We start from the raw sequence: 27017 nt of genomic DNA, 5'->3' as shown, positions 1-27017 counted from the left end.
ACGATATTTTCACCTCATGATGCCAACACCAAAACGAACTAAAATCATATAATTGTAAACCAAATAATTTTTGATTGTAATCGTAGCAAAACAGACTATATTTAGCCATTACTTGTTAATAATTTCACTTTTACATTTATACACCTTTACAGTTTTATTTTTCCTCTCAATTTATTTCAACAAAACACTTCTTTCATGATATGAAGTTTGAGAGTTGCAGTTGTTTGAACAAGGTTACAAACCTTTACACTTGTTTTTTCTTTCATCTCAATTCATTTGAACTGCACAAAAAGCACTCATGATATGAACTCACTCAATATATCATTCCAATGATATGAAGTGGAAAGTTAGAATGGTAAATGCTGTATATGTTATATAATAACTTTATATTGTTATATAAAAATAAATCTTCTGTCGAAGGACTTTTTTATTACCCAGGCAACGCCGGGCATTCAAATAGTATTATAATAAAACAACTAAGATTATAAATTATTAATATCGCGTAACTGGTTATATCATTACATGATAACTAATATTACAAATTATTATTGATATAATATTAATAATATATTATATATACTATTGATTACATATAATTAGATTGGTTAATTTTCTTCGACTATAGCAAGTGAAACAGTAAAAAGTAAAATGAGAAGCTCACTTTCCACTGGAACCCCTTCAGATGGAGGTGCAGACCTTTCCAGCTGTTGCAGTACATAATCTGTCATTCCTGTTGGGTCATCTGCAGTACAGAGTGATTCATGTATTGTTGTTCAACTTAATACACCAAGCACCAGAAAAGTGCTTGGTGTTTGCTCGCAGCTTATCAATAATTCAGTTATAGACATGAGCTATACATGTCATACCTATAACTGCGTGTTACTGCTAGCCAATCAGAAAGCACAAATACGTTGGCTAGACCTAGTGGGCACACTGAGTGTATCAAACCAAAAAATACATATAAACAAAATCTATAAACATATATACAAAATCCAACACTGAGTAAGATTTCTATCACACATAGTTTTGTAGTAATTGAAGTAAATCTTCGAGGAATTTGACTAATACAAAGAACTACACGAATTAGTTTTCCATAAAACTTTGCAACAACCTCAGATTTCGTAGCAGCTACCTATACAAAGTTAAGCTCAGAGACAAGCTTAACATGATAATAAAACTGCGGACTTGAAGTAATACAAAAAACTAGAAACAAATGAAAAAATAAATAAAGATGTAACTCACGTTTAGCGCTGGGTTGATTCGGGTCTGGCTCGTAGTCTTGAAAATTTACTTGATCGAGATACCCAACGGAATCACAAAAGCTACTTACGCCTAGCACTCTGGGTAGGTTATCATGGTCTACAATTGAAACGCAAGTTTAAGTACACGAGTAAAATGCAGCATTGATATTTAAATTATGCATTAGTGTTAAAATGCTGCAATTGTGAGGAACTGTACAAGAAACAAACTAGTTAAAATTTCCTGCATATGAAAAGCCTGAAGTTGGCAGTTGTGCTCACAATCTAGCTCCTGTAGCAATAAATGATTTCTAAAGATATTACTGTTGTTTAATTTATATTACCCAAAAGTAAATCTATTTAATAACATGATTTTATCAAAATCTATATAAATAAATCCCAATTTGTCTGTGTGTGTGTATGTGTGGCGTTGGCGCGTGTGTATGTGTGCTCATGTCTGTGTGTGTATGTGTGTGTAGGTCTGTGCATGCTCATGTCTGTGTGTGTGGGCGGGTGGGTGTGCGCGTGCAAGCATGTGTGTGGGCGTGTGTGTGTGTGGCCTGTGTGTGTGTGGGTGCATTTGTAAACAGATATCTGTATGCGTGTGTAATGTTGGCGAGTGCGTGTCTTTGTGTGTGTATCTGTGTGCTCGTGTCTGTGTACGTGTGTGCAGGTGTATTAGTCTGCCTGTGTCAATGTTATGTATTGTGACATTTTTGGCTGACTTTGTCCAAACTTGACATTTGTATGTTGCTGCCTTCCAAGGCACATTTTCATGCGTGGGAAAAATGAGAAAATAATCAATTTGACCAAAATAGATTAAAAACGATTATTATCGTTTTTTTTTAGATAAAACAGATGCGGCTTATATAAGGGTGCGATTAATAGTCCGAAAAGTACAGTAATTTGTATGCAATATTCTTTGAAATGCTGACCTATTGAGATGTACCACAACAAACGCTATACAATAATACGATGTCATCGACACCTCACCACTACAGACAGTAATACTTACATTCATCATCTGCATATTGGGCAGCTAAAAGATAAATAATGACAATTAGTACTTGACAAGCGACAGTTCCTATATAAGTACATGTATGTGTATATGTTTGCATTCAAGTCTAATATCAACTGCCTTGTACATCTGATGACAAGATTATAAAAGTAGGTACATTAGTAGTCATGAGTTGTAACAGTCGTATGGGTGATAGATTGTAAAACGTGTCTGCAAACAATTAGTTGTAAAGTTGAGAACAGAGTGAAGCAAACCGACAGCTGAACTGCATATTAAAAGCATATTAACTGCATACAATAATAAATACAATATAATATGGCACCCATCTTCTATATACGTACACCTCGGCAACAAAAGCAAAAATGGCTCTGTTAATATCTGACTAGCTTAGAATCTCTGAGATATATTGAGTTACCCTCATATACATTATTCATATATTCAAACAATTAAATTAAAATCTCTTAAGTTAAAACGCTGCCGCAATAGATTTTAATAAAAAATCATCTAGTTTATATATAAACTGTATAAATATAAGATACATTAACTGTATATGTACATATACAGTAGAAGCCCTTATATCTCCTATAATGTAGATACCACATAGGGTAAAGAATTTATGTGAAGTTTTTGCTTCATACAACACCTTTACAGTTTTATTTTTCCTCCTAACTTATTTCAACAAAACGCTTCTTTCATGACATGAAATTTAAAAGTTACAGTTTGAAAAAATTTAAAAACCCTTACAGTTGTTTCTCTTATTTCATTTAAACTGCACAAAAACACTTTTCTCATGATATGAAGTTTAAAGGTTAGAATGGTAAATGTTTCATATGCTAAATAAAAATAAATTTTCTGTCCAAAGACTTTTTTATTACCCGGGCATTCAACTAGTAGAGTATATATATATCTATAAAACTCTCAGTGTTAGCTGTCGTTCAGTTATAGCACCAAAGTTAGAAAAACGAAAAACCTCATTATACTCGATTTCAACTTGGAACCTTCAGTTCTGCAGGCAGGCACACTAACCACTACACTAAGCTGCCCTTACCATACTGAGGGATAATTGTGCAGACACTTAAAAGCAGCATTTGGGAAAATACTATTGGTTAGTATAACTTTCGTACTACTTCGCTTACTACTAACACGCATGTTACTAGCTACCGGAGTAACATAACACTTCTAAGTATAATTATAAGCACAGGCTGGCCTCAGACAGCTTTGGACAATGGCTTTTATTATAGTAAAGATTTAAATTAGCTCGAGTTACTAGCTTAAGTTACTCAAATCATTAAGTAAAAAAACTAAGCCAAGGGCGACTACATTACCTGCAACTGTTTATACGCTGTTTTAAATCGTGGATGAGTGTGTAGCATTAGCATATACACTCGTACATATATCTATATACATCTATTTTTATATATACAGCCAGAAGCGCTTATTTAATTTATACTGTGATGCAGTAACATCACACAAGAACTTTAGTCTCTTTCAAAATACGATTAAATCAGTTTACAGTCGATTAGTACAATCGATTGAAGTTCGAAGTCCACGACTACCTATTTACATGTATATGCATATGTTGCTGAAAGTGAAGGTATATTATTAACCTTACCTGGCTGTGACGCCTTGAAAGATGCCATTTCACGGTCTTGATAATCAATATTACCACTAGACACGACCATGTTCATATCTGAAGGCTGTTGCGACTTTGAACTCTGTTCTAAGAGCTGACTAAATGCAGGTTGATGAGCTGAGCTGTTATCCATTAGAGCCTCAAAGGTTGGCAGCATGTCTCCTTGGGAGTGGATTGGCACAACAGCTATGTTGCTTTCATCAGACTTCACTATGTCTGATATAGAATCAACAGTATTGGTCCCTCAACAGCTGAACAAGAAACCATCTTACTGGCAAATAATTCATTTCTGAATCTCAGAATTTTTCCCATGTACCTGTATATACATCACTTTTTATACCTGTATAAAACACTAGTTTTTATGTTATTACCAGACACCAAATCCTCTCTATATCACTTCAAAACACCAGTTCTGAAGCGATATTACTGAAATACTGAAGATACTTTTAACCAACCAAGAAATGGAAAATGGCTGCTCACAGAACACTAGTCTCTAATGAGACACTGGATGAAGGGATGAAAATGGCTGCTCACAGAACACTAGTCTCTAATGAGACACTGGATGAAGGGATGAAAATGGCTACTCACAGAACACTAGTCTTTAATGAGACACTGGATGAAGGGATGAAATCCTTTATAATGAAGGAACAAACATAAGTAAAGCTAGAAAGCTTCTCAGCAGCAAGAGCTTCACGCTCAAACTATTTGTTTTTCTATTCATAACAAGTATACGTTATACAGCATATAGTTATACAGTTACATACGTTATACAGCATATAGTTATACAGTTACATACGTTATACAGCATATAGTTATACAGTTACATATGTTATACAGCATATAGTTATATAGTTACATTCGTTATATAGCATTTTAACCACGATGAAGTTTTGTCGATTTTAACCTAGAAAAATCCTGGCAGTCAGATCACCTCAAACTTCAAAAACAACCTCAAATGATAGAACAAAAATCTACTATAGTATGGAGCCCTTTGCTTGCCTGTGTAATCGAGGCTTATAGGATTTCCCACTCTAGCTAACTCATGGTTTGAGTTGTTTGATGAGAGGCTCAACTGGCTCATTTGCTTCTGTATATGAACATCACGATTTACAGTTGTCTGCAGTCTAAAGGTGATGTCAGCACACGCGAGCCGCTCACTAGATGTGTGGTGGAGCATCAAACATAATATCTTCTTGAGGGGCTCCACACAAGGTCCTTGGTGATTCCAGAGCTCCATCTGAATAGCAAGGTGTGGCTCATCTAAATTATTGCCGACAGCTTCAGCTGCCTCACCCCGATATCTTGTAATCTAATAAAAAACAATAAGAATACTTCCACGCATTTCTTTCATACAACGCACACAGAATGATAATTTCCAACTCCTCCAGTTATAAAATGAGGTTTCACAGGTTTGTAATAGGAAGAGGCTACAACCAATACTTACGTTGATGAAGTAAAAACTCAATTTTTGTGGATAGATTCAAAACGAATAAAGACCAGGAGCTGTTACCAGCGTCTGGTCTTTAGTTAGCAGAATGAGAAGATTGTACAAGCGTCCAAAGATCATTGTTTTATGACTAGCACAAATAAAAGAAACGCATGCTGAAAAAGTTTTACATTTGAGCTAATATTATCTATCTCTATCAAGTTTCCAAAACACACTGAGCAGAAGTTGATATCTCACTTCCTATTTGAAAAGCAGCCATATTCCAGTGTTGTGTTTTTTTCTTTTTACAAAAATCAAACAAATTTAATTAAGCACATGCGTCAACAAATAAAATTTGTGGAAATCGTTTTTTCTTCTCAACCTTTAGAAAGAAGACTTCAATGATGAAGTAGAATGTCTTAAAACCTGCGCATAATTTTCAGAAAACATCCACATGCCTAGAATAAGAATTAAGTGAATAACGTTAGAGTGAAGTGACTATACTTACAACAAAGTGAATAAAGTTAGAGTGAAGTGGCTATACTTACAATAAAGTGAATAATGTTAGAATGAGGTGACTCTACTAACAATAAATTGAATAGTCTTACAATAAGGTGAACAGCCAGGAAACAAGATTTTTCAGACTGAACAGGATCAACAAATTTTTGTGGTGGCTGTGAACAAGTTTAATGAAGGAGAAAATTTAAGTTGGTTTAATTATACAGACTAAAATAAAGACAAACTAAATGTAGATCTGAAACACATGCAGACAGTCAAGATAAAGACAGAACATGTTTATAGACTAATAGAGTGCTTTCATAGCTATTCTAACAATAAGTTAAACAATAACTGCCACGAACAGCTTCCATCGCTTGTTCATATGCAAATCAGACACACTGATTTCAATTTCGTACTCAAAATAAAGATTGGTCCACTAACTTTCAGTCATTTTTGTTTTTTTAATGCTTTTTTACAGCGATTCAATATCGGTGTCACAATCGACACAACGTGCCCCGCCCATAAATATGTGAGGTAACCTAGCTTTTTAGAGACAGAAGTTGCAGATGTTTATTCCCATCTAGAATTATGGAGATGGGTATCTTAAAACCTATTATTCTCTAAACTCGGCTTTCAAAATAATTTCAGTCGTTTCTGAAGGGTAGATAAGCTATTTAACATTGCTTGTTGCTTGTTACAGGATGCTTAATAGGCTGAACGCCAAGAAAAATGAGCTCAAAAAAGCACGATAACAACGCTAGCTTGTGATAAAAGCGCGCCTTTTTGAGCTCATTTTTCTCGGCGTTCTGCCTATTAAACATCTTGTAACAAGCTACAAGCAATTTTAAAAAGCTTATCTACCTTTCAGAAAAGACTAATATTATTTTGAAGGCAGAATTTAGAGAATAACGACACACCTATCTCTATAATTCTAGATCAGACTAAACATCCCCAATTTCCATCTCTAAAAAGCTAGGTTACGTCACGTATTTATGAGGGGGCTTGTCGTGTCAAATGCGACACCGATATTGAATCGCTGTAAAAAAGCCTTCAAAAACAAAAATGGCTTTTAAAGTTAGCTTTATTTTGAGTACAAAATCGGAATCAGTGCGTCTGATTTACCTATGAACAAACAATGAAAGCTGTTCGTGGCAATTATAGTTTAAGAAAAGAATGCTACCATTGAAGATATAAATGCAAAAAGACCAGACACAATGTTAGGTTATGATGTATTGGATTTTTACTGCTATTGCAGTTGTTTATGTAAGGCTTGCTTTAGTACAATTATTCAGTGCTTCTTTTTAACCAATTCTGTTGTGGTATTGTATGGCAGTTAACTTGACCAATATGTAATGAACTGGTAAGTGAATGTATTTAGTTTTTCTTCCCAAACTCTAATCAGGAGATTGCATGTCAGAGTTGAAACTAATCTGACTGGGTTAACTTGGTGGAGAGCTAATGTCCTTCCTGTCACTACCAGTGACCATCTCTAGAAATTGAACCCCAGCATGTTGTTCACAGATAAGGTGCTCTAGCCCACCAGGCCATGGCTGGTAACTAAATGGGCTGAGTAGCCGTTAGTAATAAAACATTTGAAGATTTTCGTATCACCTCGTAGCTGAATATCAATACTAAAATTAACTACTGCCAAACATTTTGGTAAGACAAGTGTACTGTTGACCTTGATTAATCGAAACCACATTAATTAGGTGTCAGAATTTGTTTTTGGTTGATTATCATACCAAAATCAATGTCTGAAAATCAGAAATGAAATTTGATGCTCCAACAATCCTTTAACAAATTTAAACTGGCCGAATATAAGAAATTATTCTGATTGATGAGCCAATGCTATTGGCTAGCGTACAATTAACCTTAAATAAAGAGATAGTGAGCTGCTAACAAAAGTAGATTTTGGACGCAAAAATTTGTCTATCCTCTGCAGGTACCACGAGTGTGCAACTCAGGAGTTAACAAACAAACAACTTATCCTTTTGCCAGCTATCAGAAAAGCTATCACATAGCTTATCTTGTAATCAGCCTAGCAATTAGCTTCTAATACAGCTGTGACACATGAAATACAAAGTCTACCTCATGTTTGATCGCTTGCTTAATCTTTGCTCGCCTTTTTCGGGAAAATTCTGCATAACCAGCAGGGTCACCTTCGAACTTTTGGTCTCGAATTTGTTGCACATTCTCCACACTAAACCAGGGAGCCCGCAGTGTAATGAGATGATGCATAGTAGCTGCCAGGCCATATAAATCTGATCCAGTGTCAAGTTCGGAGTCTAGAAGAGTCTGTCAATAACATATAATAAACTAATCCCGGTTACCATATTACATAAAAATTGAAGACTATTAAAAGTCATGAAGATATACTGGCAAATCATTTAGCAAAAACACCCAAACCTCACATACGATCTCCCATAAAAATGATAGGAAACGCCTTCAGACATATTTAATCTCAGTTGTGGGTTCAAGTAGCTAGGAAACCTCTGTTGTGGCCTAATAATTCCTGAGAGATAAGAGAACCTAACACACCAATAATTATTGCAGGTTTTTTACAATATAGCTGATAATGAAAAAGAATTGGCTTTGGCCCTTGTAATTAAAATGGTGTATATCTGTGGAGTTCAACAAAATTTATAAATAAAAGAAGCTGATTAAAATAAACTTTGGCCAAACTAAGGAGCATTGAGCTAACACGTGGAGTAAAAAAAGATAATTTTATTTCGGAATCAATAATCGAAATAGGCTTCGGACCACATTTAAGTAACGCCCTATTGATTTAGTAAGTTGTTTTAATGTTTTTGGTATAGCGAGCATATTCTGACACAGGTAAGCAAAAAAAACTCACTAGCTGATGTATGCTATACTCTATTTTACTTCAAATATGTACTACCTTTGCTTTGCTTTAGATGAGCGATAGTATTATTTCAGCATTAGATTTAGACTAGTTTCAGTTTTGCTTTAGATACACACTAAATCTTAAGCTATATTAAATCGATTGGATGATCTTGAATGCAAAAATATGGAACACTCAAAGTTCTGCCAAGTGAAAATGATTGCGAGCTCTGACATTGGAACCTGGAGGAGTGCATACAAATTAAAGAGTAAGATCACCATTTTAAAGGCGGGGAGAGCCCAATCATCTCTTTGATAGCAGTGCATAATGCAATATACAATACCCACCTCTGGTGCCATATATTCGGTTGTACCCCCCTGAGACTTGAACGTCTCTCCAGGGCCAAACCTGTGTACCGCCAGACCAAAATCTATCAGCTTGGAAAGCTCTCTTCCCCTACAAGCAAACCCCAGTAGAATGATGAATATTACTCTAGTTTTTTGTAGTCTTGAAAGGGTATAGTTTAATTTGGAGTTGTGCATCCGATGTACTGAGCAGATGTTTTTCTATTGTATTGTACGGCTTCCCATTTTTACCTATAATCCTTGTTGAATGAAGAATAAAATAATCTTACCTGAAGAAATAACATGTTATGCATGCAGCTGGACTCATATATTGCACCAAACATCAAAATAACTGAGGATGATGACCATAAGCTTCTCGGAATTAAGATGAATGCAGTCAATCATCTTACATGAAAGTTCAAACATAAACACCTTCTCATAGCAAAGAAACTGTTTGAATGTTGTCATGGTACTGCACAGGGTTGGCTCAGTTTAAACCAATGGTTTAAAGCGAGTGGTTTAAACCCGCTTTAAACCAGAGTGAAAAAAATGGTTTTCATGCTTTTTTCGGTTTCATTATTTTTGGTGAAAAACATATTTTAAGCTCCTAGTGGTTCATGTGCGGTAGAAATGCAATTATATGTAATTATCAATTATGGAAGTTTATTTAGGACACAGTAGTAAATTGATGGCAAAGCTCAAGTTGAAACTACATGTACATGAAATCCTAGCACAACAATGACTTGGTGAATTTCATTTTCAATAGGTTTTATCAAGTGATATGATGAACCCTTTACTGATGAAGTCTAAAACCCATGTGAAATATACTAATCCAATCATCGTCTCTAATAATGAATGAATACTTTCTCAAGTCTGGCCAGTGAAAAAGGATTACTTATAATTAGAAATTAAAATAATAAAATCCTTTTGGGCAAAAGCTTCAAGTTTGCAAACTAACATTTCATTTATTGGGCATAAGCCAAAGTACTTGGATTGTTAGAATTCAGTTTATCAAGTTTTTTATTTTTTGACAAGTTAAAGTTGTGCCTCAAACTTCCAACATGTCTCGCAAGCAGAATCCCGTTTGGCAGTTTTTCACTTGAACTGCAAAAGGCAAAGGTTTTAAGGCAAAATGTAACAGGTGTGCTGTCGTAACGCGAGGTCACGCAGATAGGCTTAAAGCTCACGTAGCAAAATGTCAAGCTGAAAACACCAATTCAGACAGTGATGCTAGTATTCAGGTGATAGAAGTTGAGTCATCTGCCACTGCTCCAAACACTAGCAATGCATCTGCATTATGCTCTGCTCTACGCTACCACACGAATAACCACTTGGATTAAAATTCCTACTTATACAAAGCGCTGTATGTAAAATATTCACTTTATGTGATAAGATGTCTGCTCTGTATGTATTTCATCGATCATGTTTGATTAAAGGTTCATTCTGAAATTTCCATGTTTTCTCTCTTTTTTCCCATAACAACTCCCACAGTACCATCTTTAACAGATGATTCCACATATGTACGTTCAATACTCAATCATGCAGCAATGGTAAGTGATGTTAATTAGACTTAAAATTGCAAAAACCTTGGTAAAATTATAAAAACCATAAAAACCGGTTTAAACCATAAAAACCGGTTTAAACAAAGAAAACCTGGTTTTTTCAGTTTTTTCCAACCCTGGTACTGCAGAAGTGCCAGCTATAAGTCCTGGTGAAGCAGTGAGGAGGGCACATACGCTGAATGCAAAGAAGACACCAAGTAACGTTGCGCTTGCAGGAAGTGATGAGTACAAATATTTAATCGACGGGTGTGATACCGCCAATGCTGCTTGGAACTCTCTTCAGTTTTATAGAGAGACATATTATCCAGCAACATATATCTAAAAATCAGTATTTTAAAGCTGTTATGATAGACAGAAAATCAATGGAGGCACCTTGGAAACGCATGAATGACCTTGTCAATAAGCTCAGTGTGATAAATGTGAATATCGTTGAAGTGGACAAGGTGGTACCACCCTCAGTAGACTAGCTGAAACACACTCAGCCACCATCAAAGCGCCAAAATCTGAAACATTAACAATAAAATTTGTCCAGAAAGCATTGTTTAACGAGAGTGATAATGGGCAGAGAGTCTCAGGCTTGCCCAGTGTCCGTGGTGGCAAACATTCGGTAGTTCTGGCACTGCCCTATATTCTAAGAGTGAGAGATGTTATACATGCGATTCCTTTTTCATGTAGCTAAAAATGGCTGCACTAAGATGAGAACTCAGGTTATCATGGGTGTGGAAGTGGTCGAGATCACAGACGTGACGAACAAGTATATCAGAAATCCAGACTAATGGCTAAGAATCACAATAAACCAGCTCAGAGTGAAGGTGAGGAAAGTGCTTTGCCTATGGGAGAAGTGTGTGATTATAATGATACCACAAGTTGTTGGCTCATCGACAAAGGAACAACAAGGCATATGACAACCAATAAGTTTAGCACATACGCAAAGTTTCAGAAGCTAAAAACGGTAGTCATAGTTGCTATTCTAGTCCTAGAGTAACTGATGCAGCAGGAACCGGTGACATTAACTATCAGTTAAGAGTAACCTTCAGGTACAGAAAAAAGCTACTCGTTACAATATGCTACAAGTACCCATTCTGAAACAAACTGGTTCTTGGACATATCTGCAGCAAACAGAGGTATGGTCGTGCAGTCTGGCCATAGTAGATGCTGGAGCAGCTGTAAGGCATCCTAGGCACCTCCATTGGGGACTCTTGTCAGTAAGTTGTATTATTTAGATCCAGAGTCGCGTGACCATCAAGTCAATCTTGTGGAATGTCACATTGTATGGCACCGAAGACTCACTCATATCAACCACTGTCCGATCAAACATATGGTTAGTGACCACTTATTTTGGCTGCTGACATACCCTGTGTAAGCTGCGTGGATAAACAGTAAAATGTCTCAGAAGCTATTCAAACCGAAAGATCAATTCAAACTGTTTGGATCAGTCAATGGTAGGCAGCCTGCTGTATGAATTAACTGGTGCCTGTCCTGGCATATCATGGCCTGAATATGTACTGTCCAATTTCAATGCCGCTCTTACCAAAACACATATGATGGCTGCTAAGCGTATTCTCAGATACCTAAATGGTAATATGGATCATGGGAGCACGCTCTGAAAGCCTGAGAAATTGCCAGTTGGTTACCGCAATGCTAGCTGGGTAGAGAATGATGAGAATTGTCATTTTACCTACAGCAATGGCTTCATGGCCAACAAAGCTCCTATCAACTGGTTTAGCAAAGAGCAATCAGACTGTCATCCAGCAAAGCTGAGTATATATCAGCATATGAGCCAGCATAGGAAGCAGCATGGCTACATCAGCTGCTTGCTGATGACCGGAAATGCCACACAACCAATCAAATTCTACATTGGCAATCAATCCGCAATCACCATAGCTAATAGCACTAACAAGAACAAAGCAAACACATGGATGAGAAGTACAATTACAAGAAGCGCAGAACCAGCACATATCCATTAAGGACTGTCAGACAGACATTATCACTCATCTATATATATCTGAAAGTTTGTCGTCATCTGCCGTCATTCATTGTCTGTCCAGCTATAGCAATTAAAATCTAGCAATAAAAAACTCGTATCGCAAGAGATTTCATCTGGGAACCTCCCGTCCCCAAGGCGACAAGCTAACCCATTAACCTACATGGGATGTGATAGATTCATGAGCGATATGAGTCATTATCTGAGTTAAAGTATGCATAGCGACTCTGTGTTACATGCAATGTCAATAAAGCTTGCTCACGGCTCTTATTAATAAGTTTAGCAATACGATACTAGCTTACTCAAATTAGTCAATGGCAACTACATTACCTGCCACTGTTTATAAGCTGTTTTTAATACCCGTGCAACACGGGTATTATACCCGTGCACACGGCTAGTATTTTGATTAAACTCCGCTAGTATTTTTATTAAACCTTGCTCGCAATCGATATTAGAAGCTTTGCGATATGCTAAGCATTATGAATTAGATGCGGTATCGCCTTGGTTAGGACTAGCCTAGTACATGTACTAAATATATTTCTTTGTGTTCTGTATGTTCTTATACTTGGTATTTTTTGTATATGTGAGTTGTCTTGTTTCATTCAAGTTCGTGGAATTTAAATAATTACTACTTTGGTATGCATCGGTGTCCAAAACAGAACTAAACCTGTTGAATATTATAGTAGTTTTTTGTAGTTTTGAAAGGATGTGGTGTACTTTGGAGTTGTAGTTCTGAGAAGATAATTCCTGATTGGTTGCATTCTTCTATTTCCTGTTTTACCTATAATCCTTCTGGCTTTCCATTTTGTTAGATTCGTCTACAAGGCAGCCTCAATAGAATTGTGACTGCGAAAGTCGTGCATAATTATAATTGAAATGCAGATAACAGCTCAAATTTTGTGGGCACATTTAGACCCAAAAAACCAGCCATGAATGAAAATGGCTGTAAATAATTCTCTAAACATATCATATAGAGAACAAAAGGAAACCTGAAAACACCAAATGAGCAACCATAGAAAATCTAATCGAGCTTGTCAGTGCTTACTTAGTATAAGCTAGTTGGTAATATAAGTGGTTTTAATGAAAATTTGTATAGTTTTAATACAAATGGTGTGATATAAATAGTCGCAGTAATAAGATAATACAGTAGATGCACTTATAGGTATAACATAAAGCTTCTATAACGTACCTTCCACTTAATGTAAAAAGATTTATGTAAAGTTTTTTTCAAATTACGTAAAAAATTTTTCCATATAACGTAAAGCCTTAAGTCGGTGCAAGTTCTCAAATTCAATTTGAATGACGAAAGACCAATGGTTAGCCTTAAATATATTGTTTTCTCTCGCCTCCCTTGGAAGAGAAAACGATGTCTAGGAGTATTTCTATTATATATACTAGTACTCTGGCAGTCTAGTGTACCGTGAGAGATCATCAGGTGTGCTGATATAGAGAATAAGTAGCTGTACAGTCATTCAGAAATACCTAAAGGTGTTCAACTGGTGCAGGTGTTAGCGTGTCGGTCTACTAATCTAAATGTCACACATTGGAGTCTTGTTGAAATCTATCTTTTGTTGTATCCTGCAGCCCTAGCTTCAGAGGAAAAATGGATGGACGAATGGACAGACAGGGCTGTTGCAAAAGTATGTATATTTTTGTTTCACTTTGATTTAGACATATACAATATTTTTCCATTTTACCACCTTTCCACCAAAAACTTTGCTGTTTCGACAGAAAGTGAAAAAATTGATATAAAGTGACATTGAAGGTGTGCGTTCTTCTTAACATAAAATTGACGAAATCACGAACCTCAAATAAGTGAAACAAATAAGAAAAAAAACTTTTGTCAATACAATCCAATGAAAAGTTTTTTTCTATTGAAAAAGTCAAAAGAGTGAGTTTGGAACGCACTTGGAACACATTAGGAATTTTACATGTAATTTACTGTTTGTATAACGTAAAATCCCTATAACATACATAAATATTATCGAATTGGATTATATACGTTGCATGAGCATCTACTGTATAAATCGCTGTAATAATTAGGTAATGTAAATAGTCAGTAATGAGTATAATATAATAAATAATAAAATAATAAAAATATCAGTAATAAAGTAATACATAAATAAAAGAGGCTGTGAACCCGGATGTAGATATGAAGGAATATAAATCGAGTTACTCACTGGTGATATATTATATTGTCTGGTTTGATATCACAGTGGTAGATACCATTTTTCTGCAGATGTTCGATTGCATCAACTTGTTGCTCCAGTATGATTACAAGGTCTTTATGAGCCATCCTTCTGTGCAACACCATGTTGACAGCGATAATGTCGCTCAAAGTATATCCTGGATTTCAAATAGACAACATGAATGAGATAGTACAGATGAGTGTTTTATTTTTAATGTTTTTTTAGCTAACATATATAAGACAATGTTTATATATAAGCAAAGTGAACACACGCTTTTACATGGCCTAAAGGCGTAGTGCAACTAAGCTAGGGCCTGAACACTGGCTTAAAGGTTGACTTGCAACAAAATTCACATTACAGTTATTTGGTATCAAAAGATTCACTATGTCTTACTCTGTTGTGTTGTAGGTGCCAAATATGTGTAAATGTGATTACAAGCTCTTAAAAGCTCAAAAACAAAAAGCTGCCGTAGATTGGAATCTCTTTATTTCTCTGATGTAGTCATGACAGTTTGGTTATTGTCATGTCCCGTAATGTTCTCACGTGAATTGAAAGGCCAATAAAAAGCTCAATATAAAACTTATCGTAGCACTAGTTTATGACAAACACTTCGGGTTTTACCAAAGACCCCGTATCAAATATAGATGCCCGCTACTTCACAGTTTTGTTTCGGCTTGATCTAATCGTCAAGTCGTAATCTGATCATGTGACCCAATACTTCCAAAATAATTTTTGCAGCACTTTTCGATTATCACAAGTGACCAACAGACTCGTCTTGATTATCAGACAATGATATGTACTCCTTCGAGGTAAGGTTAAACAATCAAATGAATTTTTATGGTAGGTTATAAGATATCACTGCTAAAAGTGACAGCATTTGTTATATATTCATACTGTAACACGTTCAGGAATAAAGAACCACAGGCTAAATAGACTACTGGAAGTTATAGCTACTGGAAGCTACAGCTTAGACGGCTATTAGGCTACGGCTTAGACGTCTAGAAGACATGTGACCCCCCATCGCTATATAGTGACTGGAGACCAAGCTGACGGCCTCTTGTGATCAGGAGTTCACGGTGAGTGCTTTATTGCTCCCCCAGCAATATAACATGGCGTCGTAGGCAGGATTGTTCGGGGAGAATTGTTATCGGTGATACGTTATTATATTGTGGTGTAGTGGTGAATAACTAGTGATATCGGCGATCGATAGTGGTGATATAGTGGTTAGTGATTTTCCGTGGTGTATTTTCTGTGATAAGTGGGAGACACTATACAAGGTGAGTGGTGATTACATTGTTATAGAAGTTCCGCAGGGTGTTCGGAGGTAAGTTTAAGCTATTTGTGAATATGGCTAGAAATTTGAATTTTAATGACTTTCCGAAACTAGTAATTAATAGCGACGATGTTGGTGGATCATGGAAAAATTGGTTAAATGAGTTTGATCTAAGCGTTGAAATGATCACACTGAGATTAGGTGAAGAAAAAGTTACAATAGAGGGCGAGGAAGAAACTGTTGATGTATTTAGAGGTAGAATGAAATTAGTATCTTTGTTGAATGCCGTGGGTAAGGCAGGTAGAGCAGCTTTGACATCTTTAGGTTTTGATCAAAAAAGTGCAACTTCTACATACGAGGGAGCCATGGAACTTTTGAAAACTGTTTATGAATCTGAAGAAACTGTTTATGTTAAAACAATGAAATTTGTAACCGCTAGTCAGGCTATAGGAGAAAATGAAAATGACTATTTATTACGAATTGAAGATTTAAGTAGAAAAATGACTTTTGGAACTGAACATGATGCTTTGAGACAAGAATTTGCTTTAGCTATTGCAGTTAATGGGTTGAGAGAATCTTCTCTTCGATCCCAGCTGATGCAACAAAATGACTTGAATTGGACTAAGTTTTCAGGTATCTTGAGAGCTAAAAAATAGCTAGAGATTTAGAAAGAGCTATGGAAACTGTTAAAGCAGGCAATTTTAATGTGAAATTGGAAGTAGATGCAGTAGAAAACAAATCAGAGGTCAAAGATAGCCAATTTAAATTTGACTCTGATTCGGATAATGAGAAAGAAATGAATAGAGTATCTTCTAGAGACAAATATAAATCTAGAGGGTATGGTAAGGATAGGAAGTCAAGTAAATACGATAAAGACTATAGTAAAGTTAGAAGCTCTAGAGACTATAGTAGTTCATCTAGGGATTCTGTTAGTGAGAGACCACTTGAATGGCGTAGGAGAAGTAGAGACAGGTATTCCCCGAGGAGATATGATGATAGATCTAGCAAAAATTCTAGACGGTATCCATCTCCAGGGGCAGATAAATGCTATGGTTGTGGGTGAAAGGACATGAAATCAGATTTTGTCCAGAGGTAAAATGCTTTTTTTGTGCTACCAAAGGGCACACAATTAAGGACTGCAAGGTACGTAGGAGTCAAAGGAGAGATAGGTACGAATGTAGTGGAAGTAGTGAAGGTAGAAGAAGTCCTACTCCCAGAGTAAGGTTTTCTGAGTCTAGTAATAGCAGCTGACTAGACGAGAAATTTGTCAGAAATTTATCTGTAAATGGTAAGGATATGGAATTTACTTTTGACACAGGAGCTGATGTGTCCACTATGACTGAGAAAGCTAGTAGAAAGCTTGGTTTGAACTTAAAAGAACCCGAGCAAATTTTGAATGGAGCTGATGGAAATAGATTGAATGTTTTAGGAGTAGCTGATGTAGCTATTAAAAGTACTTACAGAGCTATTGATACTTCTGTTTACATACTTAAAGGTTCTAGAAGAAATCTTTTAGGTATGCCCGAGATTAAGAAGTTGAATTTGTTAGCAGTTATTAATGCTTTGTGTGCTAATGAATTTGACCCTTTGAAGGAATTTCCTAAGACCTTCGAGGGACTAGGAACAATGCCTGGTATTTTTAGTATTGACATAAATAGGAATGCTGAACCTGTTAGATTGTACGCACCTAGGCCTATTGCAGCAGGCTTGCGTGAAAAAGCTAAAAAAGAAATTGATAAAATGTTGGAAAGTAAGGTTATAGAACCTATAGAAAAAGCAACTGATTGGTGTTCTGGTCTTACCATTGCTCCAAAACAAGGTGGTAAGATTAGAATGTGTGTAGATTTGACCAATTTGAATAAATGTGTTAGAAGGGAAGTATATCCTTTACCTAGGATATCAGACATGTTGAGTAAATTAGCAAAAGGAGTTATGTTTTCCAAACTTGATGCTAACTCTGGATTTTGGCAAGTTAGACTTGATAAGAAATGCAAAGAATTGACAACTTTTGTAACCCCATGGGGTAGATTTTGCTTTAAGAGAATGCCTTTTGGGATATCTTCAGCCCCTGAATTTTTTCAGAGGGAAATGGAAAAGATATTGAAAGGCTTAGACGGAATTGTATGTTTGATGGACGACATTTTAGTTTACGGTAAAACTGTAACCGAACATTGGCAACGTTTACATAAAGTTTTAAATAGAATTGAGAAGTCTGGAATGACTTTGAGGAAAGAAAAATGTGAATTTGGATGTACCGAGGTGAAGTTTTTAGGACATTTGGTTAGCAGTGCTGGTATTAAACCAGACCCAGGTAAAATAAAAGCTATAGTTGAAATGAAGCCTCCGAGGAGCAAAAAGGAAGCCAGGAGATTTACCGGAATGGTTAATTATTTGATGAAGTTTAATAAAAGGTTAGCCGGTTTATGTACTGCGATTTATGGAGTAACGGGTAGTAAATCGGAATGGTATTGGGGTCCTGACCAACAAGAAGCTTTTGAAACTGTTAAGAAAGAAATTTCTAATAGTCCAGTATTATGTACTTTCGAGATAAATGCTAAACATAGAGTTTCCGCTGATGCTAGTAAAAATGCACTAGGTGCAGTTTTGCTGCAGTATAACGAGGAAGGTGCGTGGCAACCTGTAGAATACGCTTCTAGGAAAATGACTGAAACTGAAGGTAGATATGCCATGGTCGAAAAGGAAGCTTTAGCTACGACATGGGCATGTGAGAAGTTTGATTACTATTTAGTTGGTAGGAAATTTGAAATAGAGACGGACCATAAGCCTTTAATTGCGATTTTAGGTGAAAAGGATTTGTCTAAACTACCTGTAAGAGTACAACGTTTTAAGTTAAGACTAATGAGATATGATTATGATATTTTTCACACTCCTGGAAAAGATATGTTCATTGCTGATTTGCTTAGCCGTCCGAACAGTGGTGCTGTTTGTGATGAGGTAAGTAAAGCTGTTTGTAATAAGGTAGAAGCTTATGTTAACTCGATAGTTTCCTCTTCTGCATATGGGGACGTTAAAGAAGAGAAACTAAGAGAAGAGGTTAGTAAAGATTCAGATGCTCTCAAGTGTATAGAGTATTTATACTCTGGTTGGCCATCTGAATTGGATGGTTCTAGTAAAGAACTGATAGGTTTATATGGATCTAGAGAGAGATTAAGCATTTATAATAATATATTGTTATATGACTCTAGGCCGTATATTCCTAAGTCATTAAGACCGCAGTATTTGGAAATTTGTCATGAAGGTCATCAAGGCATAACGAAATGTCGCAGACGAGCTCAGCGTCATTTTTGGTGGCCTGGTTATAGTAAGGAGATTGCAGATTATATAAGTAGATGTAATGTTTGCATTATGCATGGTCAAGTTAAACACCAGCCCATGTATGAAGCAGAAATGCCTTCTAAACCATGGGAGGTGATAGGTTCGGATATACTTGTGTTTGATAACGAATATTATCTGATAGCTATAGACTATTATTCGAAGTGGATAGAATGTCTGCATATAGAATCTCAAACTGCAAGAGAGATAATTCGAGTACTCAAGTATCTGTTTTCTCGATTTGGTATACCCAACGTTATCAGGTCTGATAATGGAACTTGTTATGCTAGTAAAGAATTTAGAAACTTTGGAGAGAAAATGGGCTTCATTCTAACTACTAGTAGCCCCCGGTATCCTTGTTCTAATGGTTTAGCAGAAAGCGCCGTAAAAATTGTTAAAGGATTATGGGAGAAAAGCCGAGATAAAGATGTGGCTTTGTCTGCGTATAGGACTACACCTTTGGCTTCAGGATATACGCCAAGTGATCTGATTTTTGGTCGAGCTATTAGATCAAATTTGGGCTTCCCATATGAAAGTGATGTAGACTATGAACTGTTTGAAGAAAATGAAATTAGACGTAAAAAGAAAATTAAGAAACGGTGGGATAAAAAGTATAGAGTTTCAAAGTTAGACGAGTTAAAACTTGGTCAAATGGTTTATGTAAAAGCTCCTACTGATGTAGGTTCAAGAGGTATAGTTTTGAGAAAGGATAAATCCCCTGAAAGTTACTGGGTCAATGTAAGCATGAGTGAAATACGCAGAAATAGAAAACATTTGTTTTTGTTGAACTCTGATGACGAGAACACATCGTCTGACTCTTTTGAGGAAAATTGTCTTTCCTTGGGTAGCTACTCCTCAAAAGAGGGCAACTCTGAAATAGTAGAAAATGCCAACGGTTTATCTGAAAGTCAGGAAAACATGATCCCTGATTTAGAGATTCTTGAACAAGGGGAGGAAACTCCTGGTGTGGCTGAGCACGTGGAGGAAACTCCTGGCTTCAGTGAACACGAGGGGGAAACCTCTGTTGTTGAGAATAGACTCGTTCCAGGAAATAGTAATGATTTGCCTAGAAGAAATTCTAGAAGTAAATTTGTGCCTCTTAGTAGAGAACCTGTTGTCACTAGCTCAGGTCGAGTTAGTAAACCACCCAAGAAATATGGTATGGAATATTATAAATGACCTTGTTTATAGTTTCAGATTGATATCAGACCAATCTTACTTCTCTATCACTTATGAAGAGTGCTGGCGATTCGCCAGAAGGTGGTGGTGCCGAGAGCGGCGGTGCAGGTAGAGGCAGGGGTGGAGGTGTGAAGGTGACGAGGGATTCAGAAGGTAACACAGTGTTTAGTAAGCAGAAGGGGAGCGAGTCGGGTAAGAACGAGAGCGAAGGTAAGAAAGAAGTGTACGGTAAGCCAGGTAACATCAAGTGTGTTGTCTGCAAAAGCTTTAGAGACCACTATGCTGCTCAGTGTCCTGGATTTATTTGTTATAATTGTAAAGGTCAAGGACATTATGCGGTAGATTGCAAGAAGACATTGTGTAGATTTTGTGGAAAGTTAGACCATGGACTTGAAGGTTGTACTCTTGGTGGGTCTTCCTATAGAGATATTGCAGCATGTATTAAGCGTAGGGTAGAGGAGAGTAACAATAGGGGAACGGATTCTAAGTTGAAGAAGCCTAGTTCGAGTTTACCCTTTGTTGCTAAGATGGATAGTTTTGTAGAAGAGATGGAGTCAGAGTCTGTTTCGACCGAGGCTGCCATCGAGCAGAGGAAAGCTATGCTCTTGCATAGGAGGAGACAAGTAGAGGAGCAGTACAAGCGTGCATTGTCTGCTATAGAGAAGGACGAGAGAGAGTTGGAGGAGGAGATTGAGAGTGAGAAGGAGTATAGAGAGGCTCTGTTGCACTTGGCTGCTGTAAAGCAAAATAGGGCTCAGAGGAGGGGTGCAAGGAGCGCGAGTTCCGTAACGACTACTAGAAAGGAGAGTAAGGTTGAGGAATCCAAAGAGGAGATCCAACCTGAAACCTCCGTTGTGAGAGTAGTTCCTAGCAGAGATGCTAGTTGTGAGGAGAGTAAGGTTGAGGAACCCAAAGAGGAGGTCCAACCTGAAAGCTCCGGAAAGAGTGGCAATGACGGCCAGCTTGCTGGTTCTGAGCCAAAAGTTCAGAGTGGCAATGACGACCAGCTTGCTGGTTTTGAGCCAAAAGTTCAGAGTGGCAATGACGACCAGCTTGCTGGTTCTGAGCCAAAAGTTTCAGATAACCCGGTGGCAATGGAAGAGGAACATGAGAAGGCCGACTGGTATGGGGATACTGCCAGTATGGAGGAAGGTGATTTGCTAAATGGAGATGAGGTAGATTGAGATGGATTGGGGTGCGATTAAAACTGTTAAATTTGCGATAACTGATGACTGAAGGAAAGACGAGTAAGTAAACAGAATATTGGGTGAGTAGAGAGATATTTATCTCATCTTCGAAACGGTAACTATGATTTGAAGCTTTTGTGATTATCTAACCTGCTTGGCTTGATAACCCTGCTTCATTGAATTTAACGCTCCTCTTGAGAGATTATTTGTTCTGCTAATAGTGGTTGCACTTGGGTAAATTTGAGTGTATTGGATTTAGAGTTCGTATTTGGATTTTAGATTAAGCGGTGTAGTCTTGAAAAAAAAGGGCATGTTATATATTCATACTGTAACACGTTCAGGAATAAAGAACCACAGGCTAAATAGACTACTAGAAGTTATAGCTACTGGAAGCTACGGCTTAGACGGCTATTAGGCTACGGCTTAGACGTCTAGAAGACACGTGACCCCCCATCGCTATATAGTGACTGGAGACCAAGCTGACGGCCTCTTGTGATCAGGAGTTCACGGTGAGTGCTTTATTGCTCCCCCAGCAATATAACAGCATTACAATTAGAGATGCCCCGATTCTAACTTCACCAGCCGATTCAGATACCGATCCGATATACCGATTCTTATTGAAAAATAATCCGATTCAGATCTTTTGTGTTGCATAGATAATTGTTAATTTTATTACACAAATATAATGCAAAGAAAATATAAATATTGATGCATTTATTTGTTTGTATTTATGGAAAAAGATATACATGTATACTAAATTCACATACTGACATACCGTGCATCTAGTAACAAAACAGTCCATGTTTCTTGTAATCTGCTATTAATAATGGTAATTACTGTTAGCGGTACATCTTTCTCTGTGATAATGAAGTCTGTCTTCTACTGCTGAACGAACTGATGCACTGGTACAAGTTTAGAGCAAATAAACGTTTATCTAAATTACCGTTAGTGATTCAATTATCTCAGTGAGACGTCCTTATCTTCCATCACTAGCGATGTAGCCAGTCGTATTGAAGGATTCACTTGCAACAGATGATGGAGGACAGGCTAAATACCGATAAGCCACTCAGGTTATTTTATGCGATGCAAACGATACATCATATCATCAGGATCAAGAGAGATACGTAAATAACTTTATGCATGGACTGCTCAAATTACTTTCGTAATGCTAGTACAGTGCACCCTCGAGATACGATTATCCTGATATACGATTTTTTCACCTTACGAAGTCAAACATTGTGATATCTTCACCTCGCTATACGAATTTTATTTCACCATACGAATTTGAGAAAAGTTTCGCCCGAGTTAAAATTTGGTCGTCGGTGTGCTCATAACACACGTCGAAATAAAAAAGACACTGAAATATAGTTTGCCGAAAACATTCTTAGAACGTTTAGAAGAGACACGATGATCGACTTCTCTCATATCCGCGTGGAAAATTTCGTGTAAAATGCTCGAGCGAGAGCAAATATTCATTTGTAGCGTTATTATAGCTTTTACTATAAACTTTTAAGTCAGCATACGTATATAACTACAAGTATCTACATTTAATTCGTCATCTATGGAATCTGAGACCAATACAAACGTTACAAAACGAAGGAAAATTGATTTCTATGTCAACAAAGTTGGATGTCGTAAATAAGAAGAAGGGACCCGTATTATCAACATTGTCAAGGAATGTGATCGCAACCAATCAGCATTTGCAATTATTATTAAAACAAGAACTCCATTAAAGCAAGCACAAGAAAGAGCTTCCGGCTGAAGATTTGAATGAGCTAGGTCATGCACGCGATCAGCATTCAAAATGAGCAACCATTTAGTAAAGGCGAGGATGTAGAAAATACAGAAAACCCCACATTCGCGGAAACATTTTAAGTGTTTAATTTACTGATGTGGACTGGTACATTAAAACAATGCATGTATAATATATATTATTTATCTCTTGTGTGGCATGTTTTTCATATTTTATTTGTTTTCTTTTGATTTTATGTTTTATTCTCTTGTTTAACCATGTCTTTGCATATGGGCTTGTTATCTTCTACGTGAATACAATTCATCGTATGTATGTATGTAACTCATATAACTAGCTACTCAGAATAGTTGACGCATTCACATTACTTTCTGGAACTTGCTAAAACCCTGTCCCCCTAGGGTATAAATACGTACAAACTTTGTATGTATGGTTACATTGATTCTTGTGCACATTTCATACAAGCCAAACTACTGTACCACATTCTCTAGATCCTTTTACAAGCGCTAGCTAGCAATTTTCTGCATTGCACCATCAATTTTTTCGTAGAAAAGGTAGAAGAATTGGACAGGAATGGACAACTTCTTTTAGCCTGCTAAAAATTCCAATTCATTACGTTTTAAATTTATTTTCAAGTGTACAGCACCATAATTAGCATTGATACGCTTTTGCCTCATCTCTGCTTTACTCGCTGCATGCACCAGCTAAAGCCACGTTACTCCAAAGGTATGTACGTCCTGTATAGAAAATAAAATTTTATTTTTCTTTTCGGTAGCCATTAAATGGTCAAGTGTGCGAGGGGCCGCTTTCTATAACAGCATCGCTCGGCCTTATTGATTTAGGGTGAAAAAGGTTTCAAACAGATAGGCTAAAGTTTATAGTGAAAGTGAAGATAGGAACTGCTGAAGGATAAAATTTCGTGATAAAAAGTTGATACATACTAAAACTTAGTTTTAAGTGTAGGTTTAGCAAGCTAAACTTTGTGAATTGAAACTAAAGTGAATTCAAAGTTTATGTTATGCGTACCTTTTGAAGGCAAGAACTCCTTACCGTACGTACTGCATTTGGTACAAACATTATAATTTTGCGTTTTATTGCAGATCATAACCATTAAAATACACTGAATACAATACAGTTACTGTAGGTAACTATAATTACTAAAGTTAACATACTATTTTGTTGCTAATTGTCCATATGTACACATTTTTATAAAAAAAATTGACGATTTTTACCAGGGGGTGTTTGCATTGTTTAATTACAATGGTCTCTATACCCTGATATACGAATTTTTCACCATACGATGCCAACTCTGGAACGAATTAACATCGTATCTCGAGGGTGCACTGTACATAGAAATGTTACACCTTGTTACAGGCACGCACGCATTACACGCACGCATTCTTGTTTCCATCATTGGTCTCTTGTTCGTGATTGGCTGCAATAAATCATATCGCTGTAATTGGGAAATACCGCACTTGTTGATTACGTCCTGTCTAAAGCCAAAAGATTCCTCAGCTGTGTTGACGTTTATCAGGCTATAGACATGAAATAGATTGTGTGACAGGCTTGGAATTCATTAGGTGAAAGTAAGGAACTTGCAGCTGATGATTTTTGATTAGTGCAGCAGGCTAAAATACGGTTTTCTGCTAAATAGTTGAACTGCAAAACGTATCTGAAGTTTCCGATTTTTTAAGAAAAGATCGGCCGATACCGATTCAGATACTTAACACCCATATCGGCACCGATACCGATATTGAAATCGGGGCAACTCTAATTACAATGACGATAAAACAGACACGTAAGAACAATAGACAAGGTTTTATTGAATGCGTGAAGAATATTTGTGAAAATATTTCGATGAATAAGGTTGCATGAAAGTGTAAACAGAAACCATCTCCCACAACTACGTCAAATTTGAGCCGTTTTGGAAAGAGAACCCAAACTACGGCGGTCTCGTGTGGCTGCGATTAACTGTTTGTTTTTTAGCTTTTAATCACATTCTCATATATTTTGCACCTACAACACAACAGACTAAGACATGGTGAATCTTTTGATATCAAATAACTGTAATGTGAATTTTGTTGCAAGTCAACCTTTAACAGATAGGCTTATGCTGTTTACCTGTGATTAAACTACCGGTATCTGCCTGGTACAAATTGAGAAGATTGCCCGACATACACACAGCCAATACAAAAAACATCTGCAACAAGCCTATGTATAGCCAGGCACCTTAACAATCTCCAAGAGTTTCCAGAGAGATATTTTGCTTAAGGTCGGTTGGCAATCCTTTACGCAGGACAAATAATTTGCAAAATCCAAACAATTGTTTTGAATTGTACTCTAGCACATGCATCACATATTAAATATATGCAATCCTACTCGCTCGATTAACGTCAAGTGATATAACACCAACGACTGTTGCCTGCTTTGACATATTCATAACAAAAAAGGTTTAATCCCTTGAAGCACAGCTCAGCAAAGTCGATACAGTTTGTCAGTCTAATTCACCTTTGCTCAGAATCTTTACTACGATAAGAGCCGTGTCTGTCTGTAGCTGCGATTAGAGGTTGAAAAAAATGATTGCATTGTATGGGATTTGAGCACACAACATGGGGTTTGGCAATCCATCCCTCCACCACCTGCTCTAATCAGCCACCTTATTATTATTACTTTTTGTGCTTACTCGGCACAATGATTCGCAGCACGTTAGATTACTAGGATGCTAGTCCATATATATAAATCTCAAAGTCCGTCATTCGGACTGTCAAACTATAGCTATCAAAATCGATGAATGAGACATGCGCTTCATGCTAGATTTGATCTTGGAACCTCCGATACACCTGGCAATAATCTTATCAATGCGAGATGGAATGATTTCAGTAGGCGATATGAGTCATTATGTAGGTTAAAATACAGAGCATTCTGCGTTACGCACCATCACTAAAGCTTGCTCTCACGGCTCTTATTAGTAAGTTAAGCAAAACGGATAGCAGCATACTCAAATTAGTCATTGGCTATGTGCCAGGCAAATGGCAGGCACCTACATTACCTGTCACTGTTTATAAGCTGTTTTTAATACCCGTGCAACATGGGAATTCAGTATTGATAATGACGCACAAATTTAAAAACATACATCGAGCTCAATTATTGTTTAGCATGTTTAAGAGGCTTATAGAAGCTATGAAAATATGAAAGACCGTCAGTTCTAGCAAGGAGTTAAAAACTGACATAAATTTATGGGCTATCCAGGCTTGCAGCAGTCATAGCTATTGCTAACGATTTTGTGTGAAAATATTAGAAAAGCAAGCAGTTATTAGTTGAGTGAGTCAAAGCGCAACTTTTTTATGACTCCAATGACTGTGAAAGAACATTGTTATATTTTGAGCTGTGACCTATTACATTTCAGACAGTTACAAGAAAACAGATGCCTAATAGATTACTAACCAACAGTTACTAGATAAATGACGCTTTGAATGACCTGATATTTGATGATTCTACATAAAAGACTCTGCTTACTAACATGGTGTTACTGGATAGTTTCACGTGAACATGGTTCAACAG

General features: G+C 36.8%; 1 protein-coding gene across 1 annotated transcript in view; it reads right to left on the bottom strand.

Moving 5' to 3' along the window:
• Window positions 1-27017, bottom strand: part of LOC137402785 (uncharacterized) — a 59503-nt gene that overhangs the window by 10860 nt on the left and 21626 nt on the right. The window contains exons 7-14 of the mRNA XM_068089292.1: window positions 14726-14891; window positions 9003-9111; window positions 7902-8108; window positions 4889-5198; window positions 3869-4105; window positions 2254-2277; window positions 1243-1359; window positions 662-742 (exon numbers count right to left, since the gene is read on the bottom strand). Of these exons, the coding sequence (XP_067945393.1) occupies window positions 662-742; window positions 1243-1359; window positions 2254-2277; window positions 3869-4105; window positions 4889-5198; window positions 7902-8108; window positions 9003-9111; window positions 14726-14891 (1251 nt within the window). The remainder of the gene's footprint in view (window positions 1-661; window positions 743-1242; window positions 1360-2253; window positions 2278-3868; window positions 4106-4888; window positions 5199-7901; window positions 8109-9002; window positions 9112-14725; window positions 14892-27017) is intronic.

This window comes from Watersipora subatra, chromosome 8 (assembly GCF_963576615.1).
Source record: "Watersipora subatra chromosome 8, tzWatSuba1.1, whole genome shotgun sequence".
Lineage (NCBI taxonomy): Eukaryota > Metazoa > Bryozoa > Gymnolaemata > Cheilostomatida > Watersiporidae > Watersipora > Watersipora subatra.
This window is presented reverse-complemented; position numbering and strand designations above follow the sequence as displayed.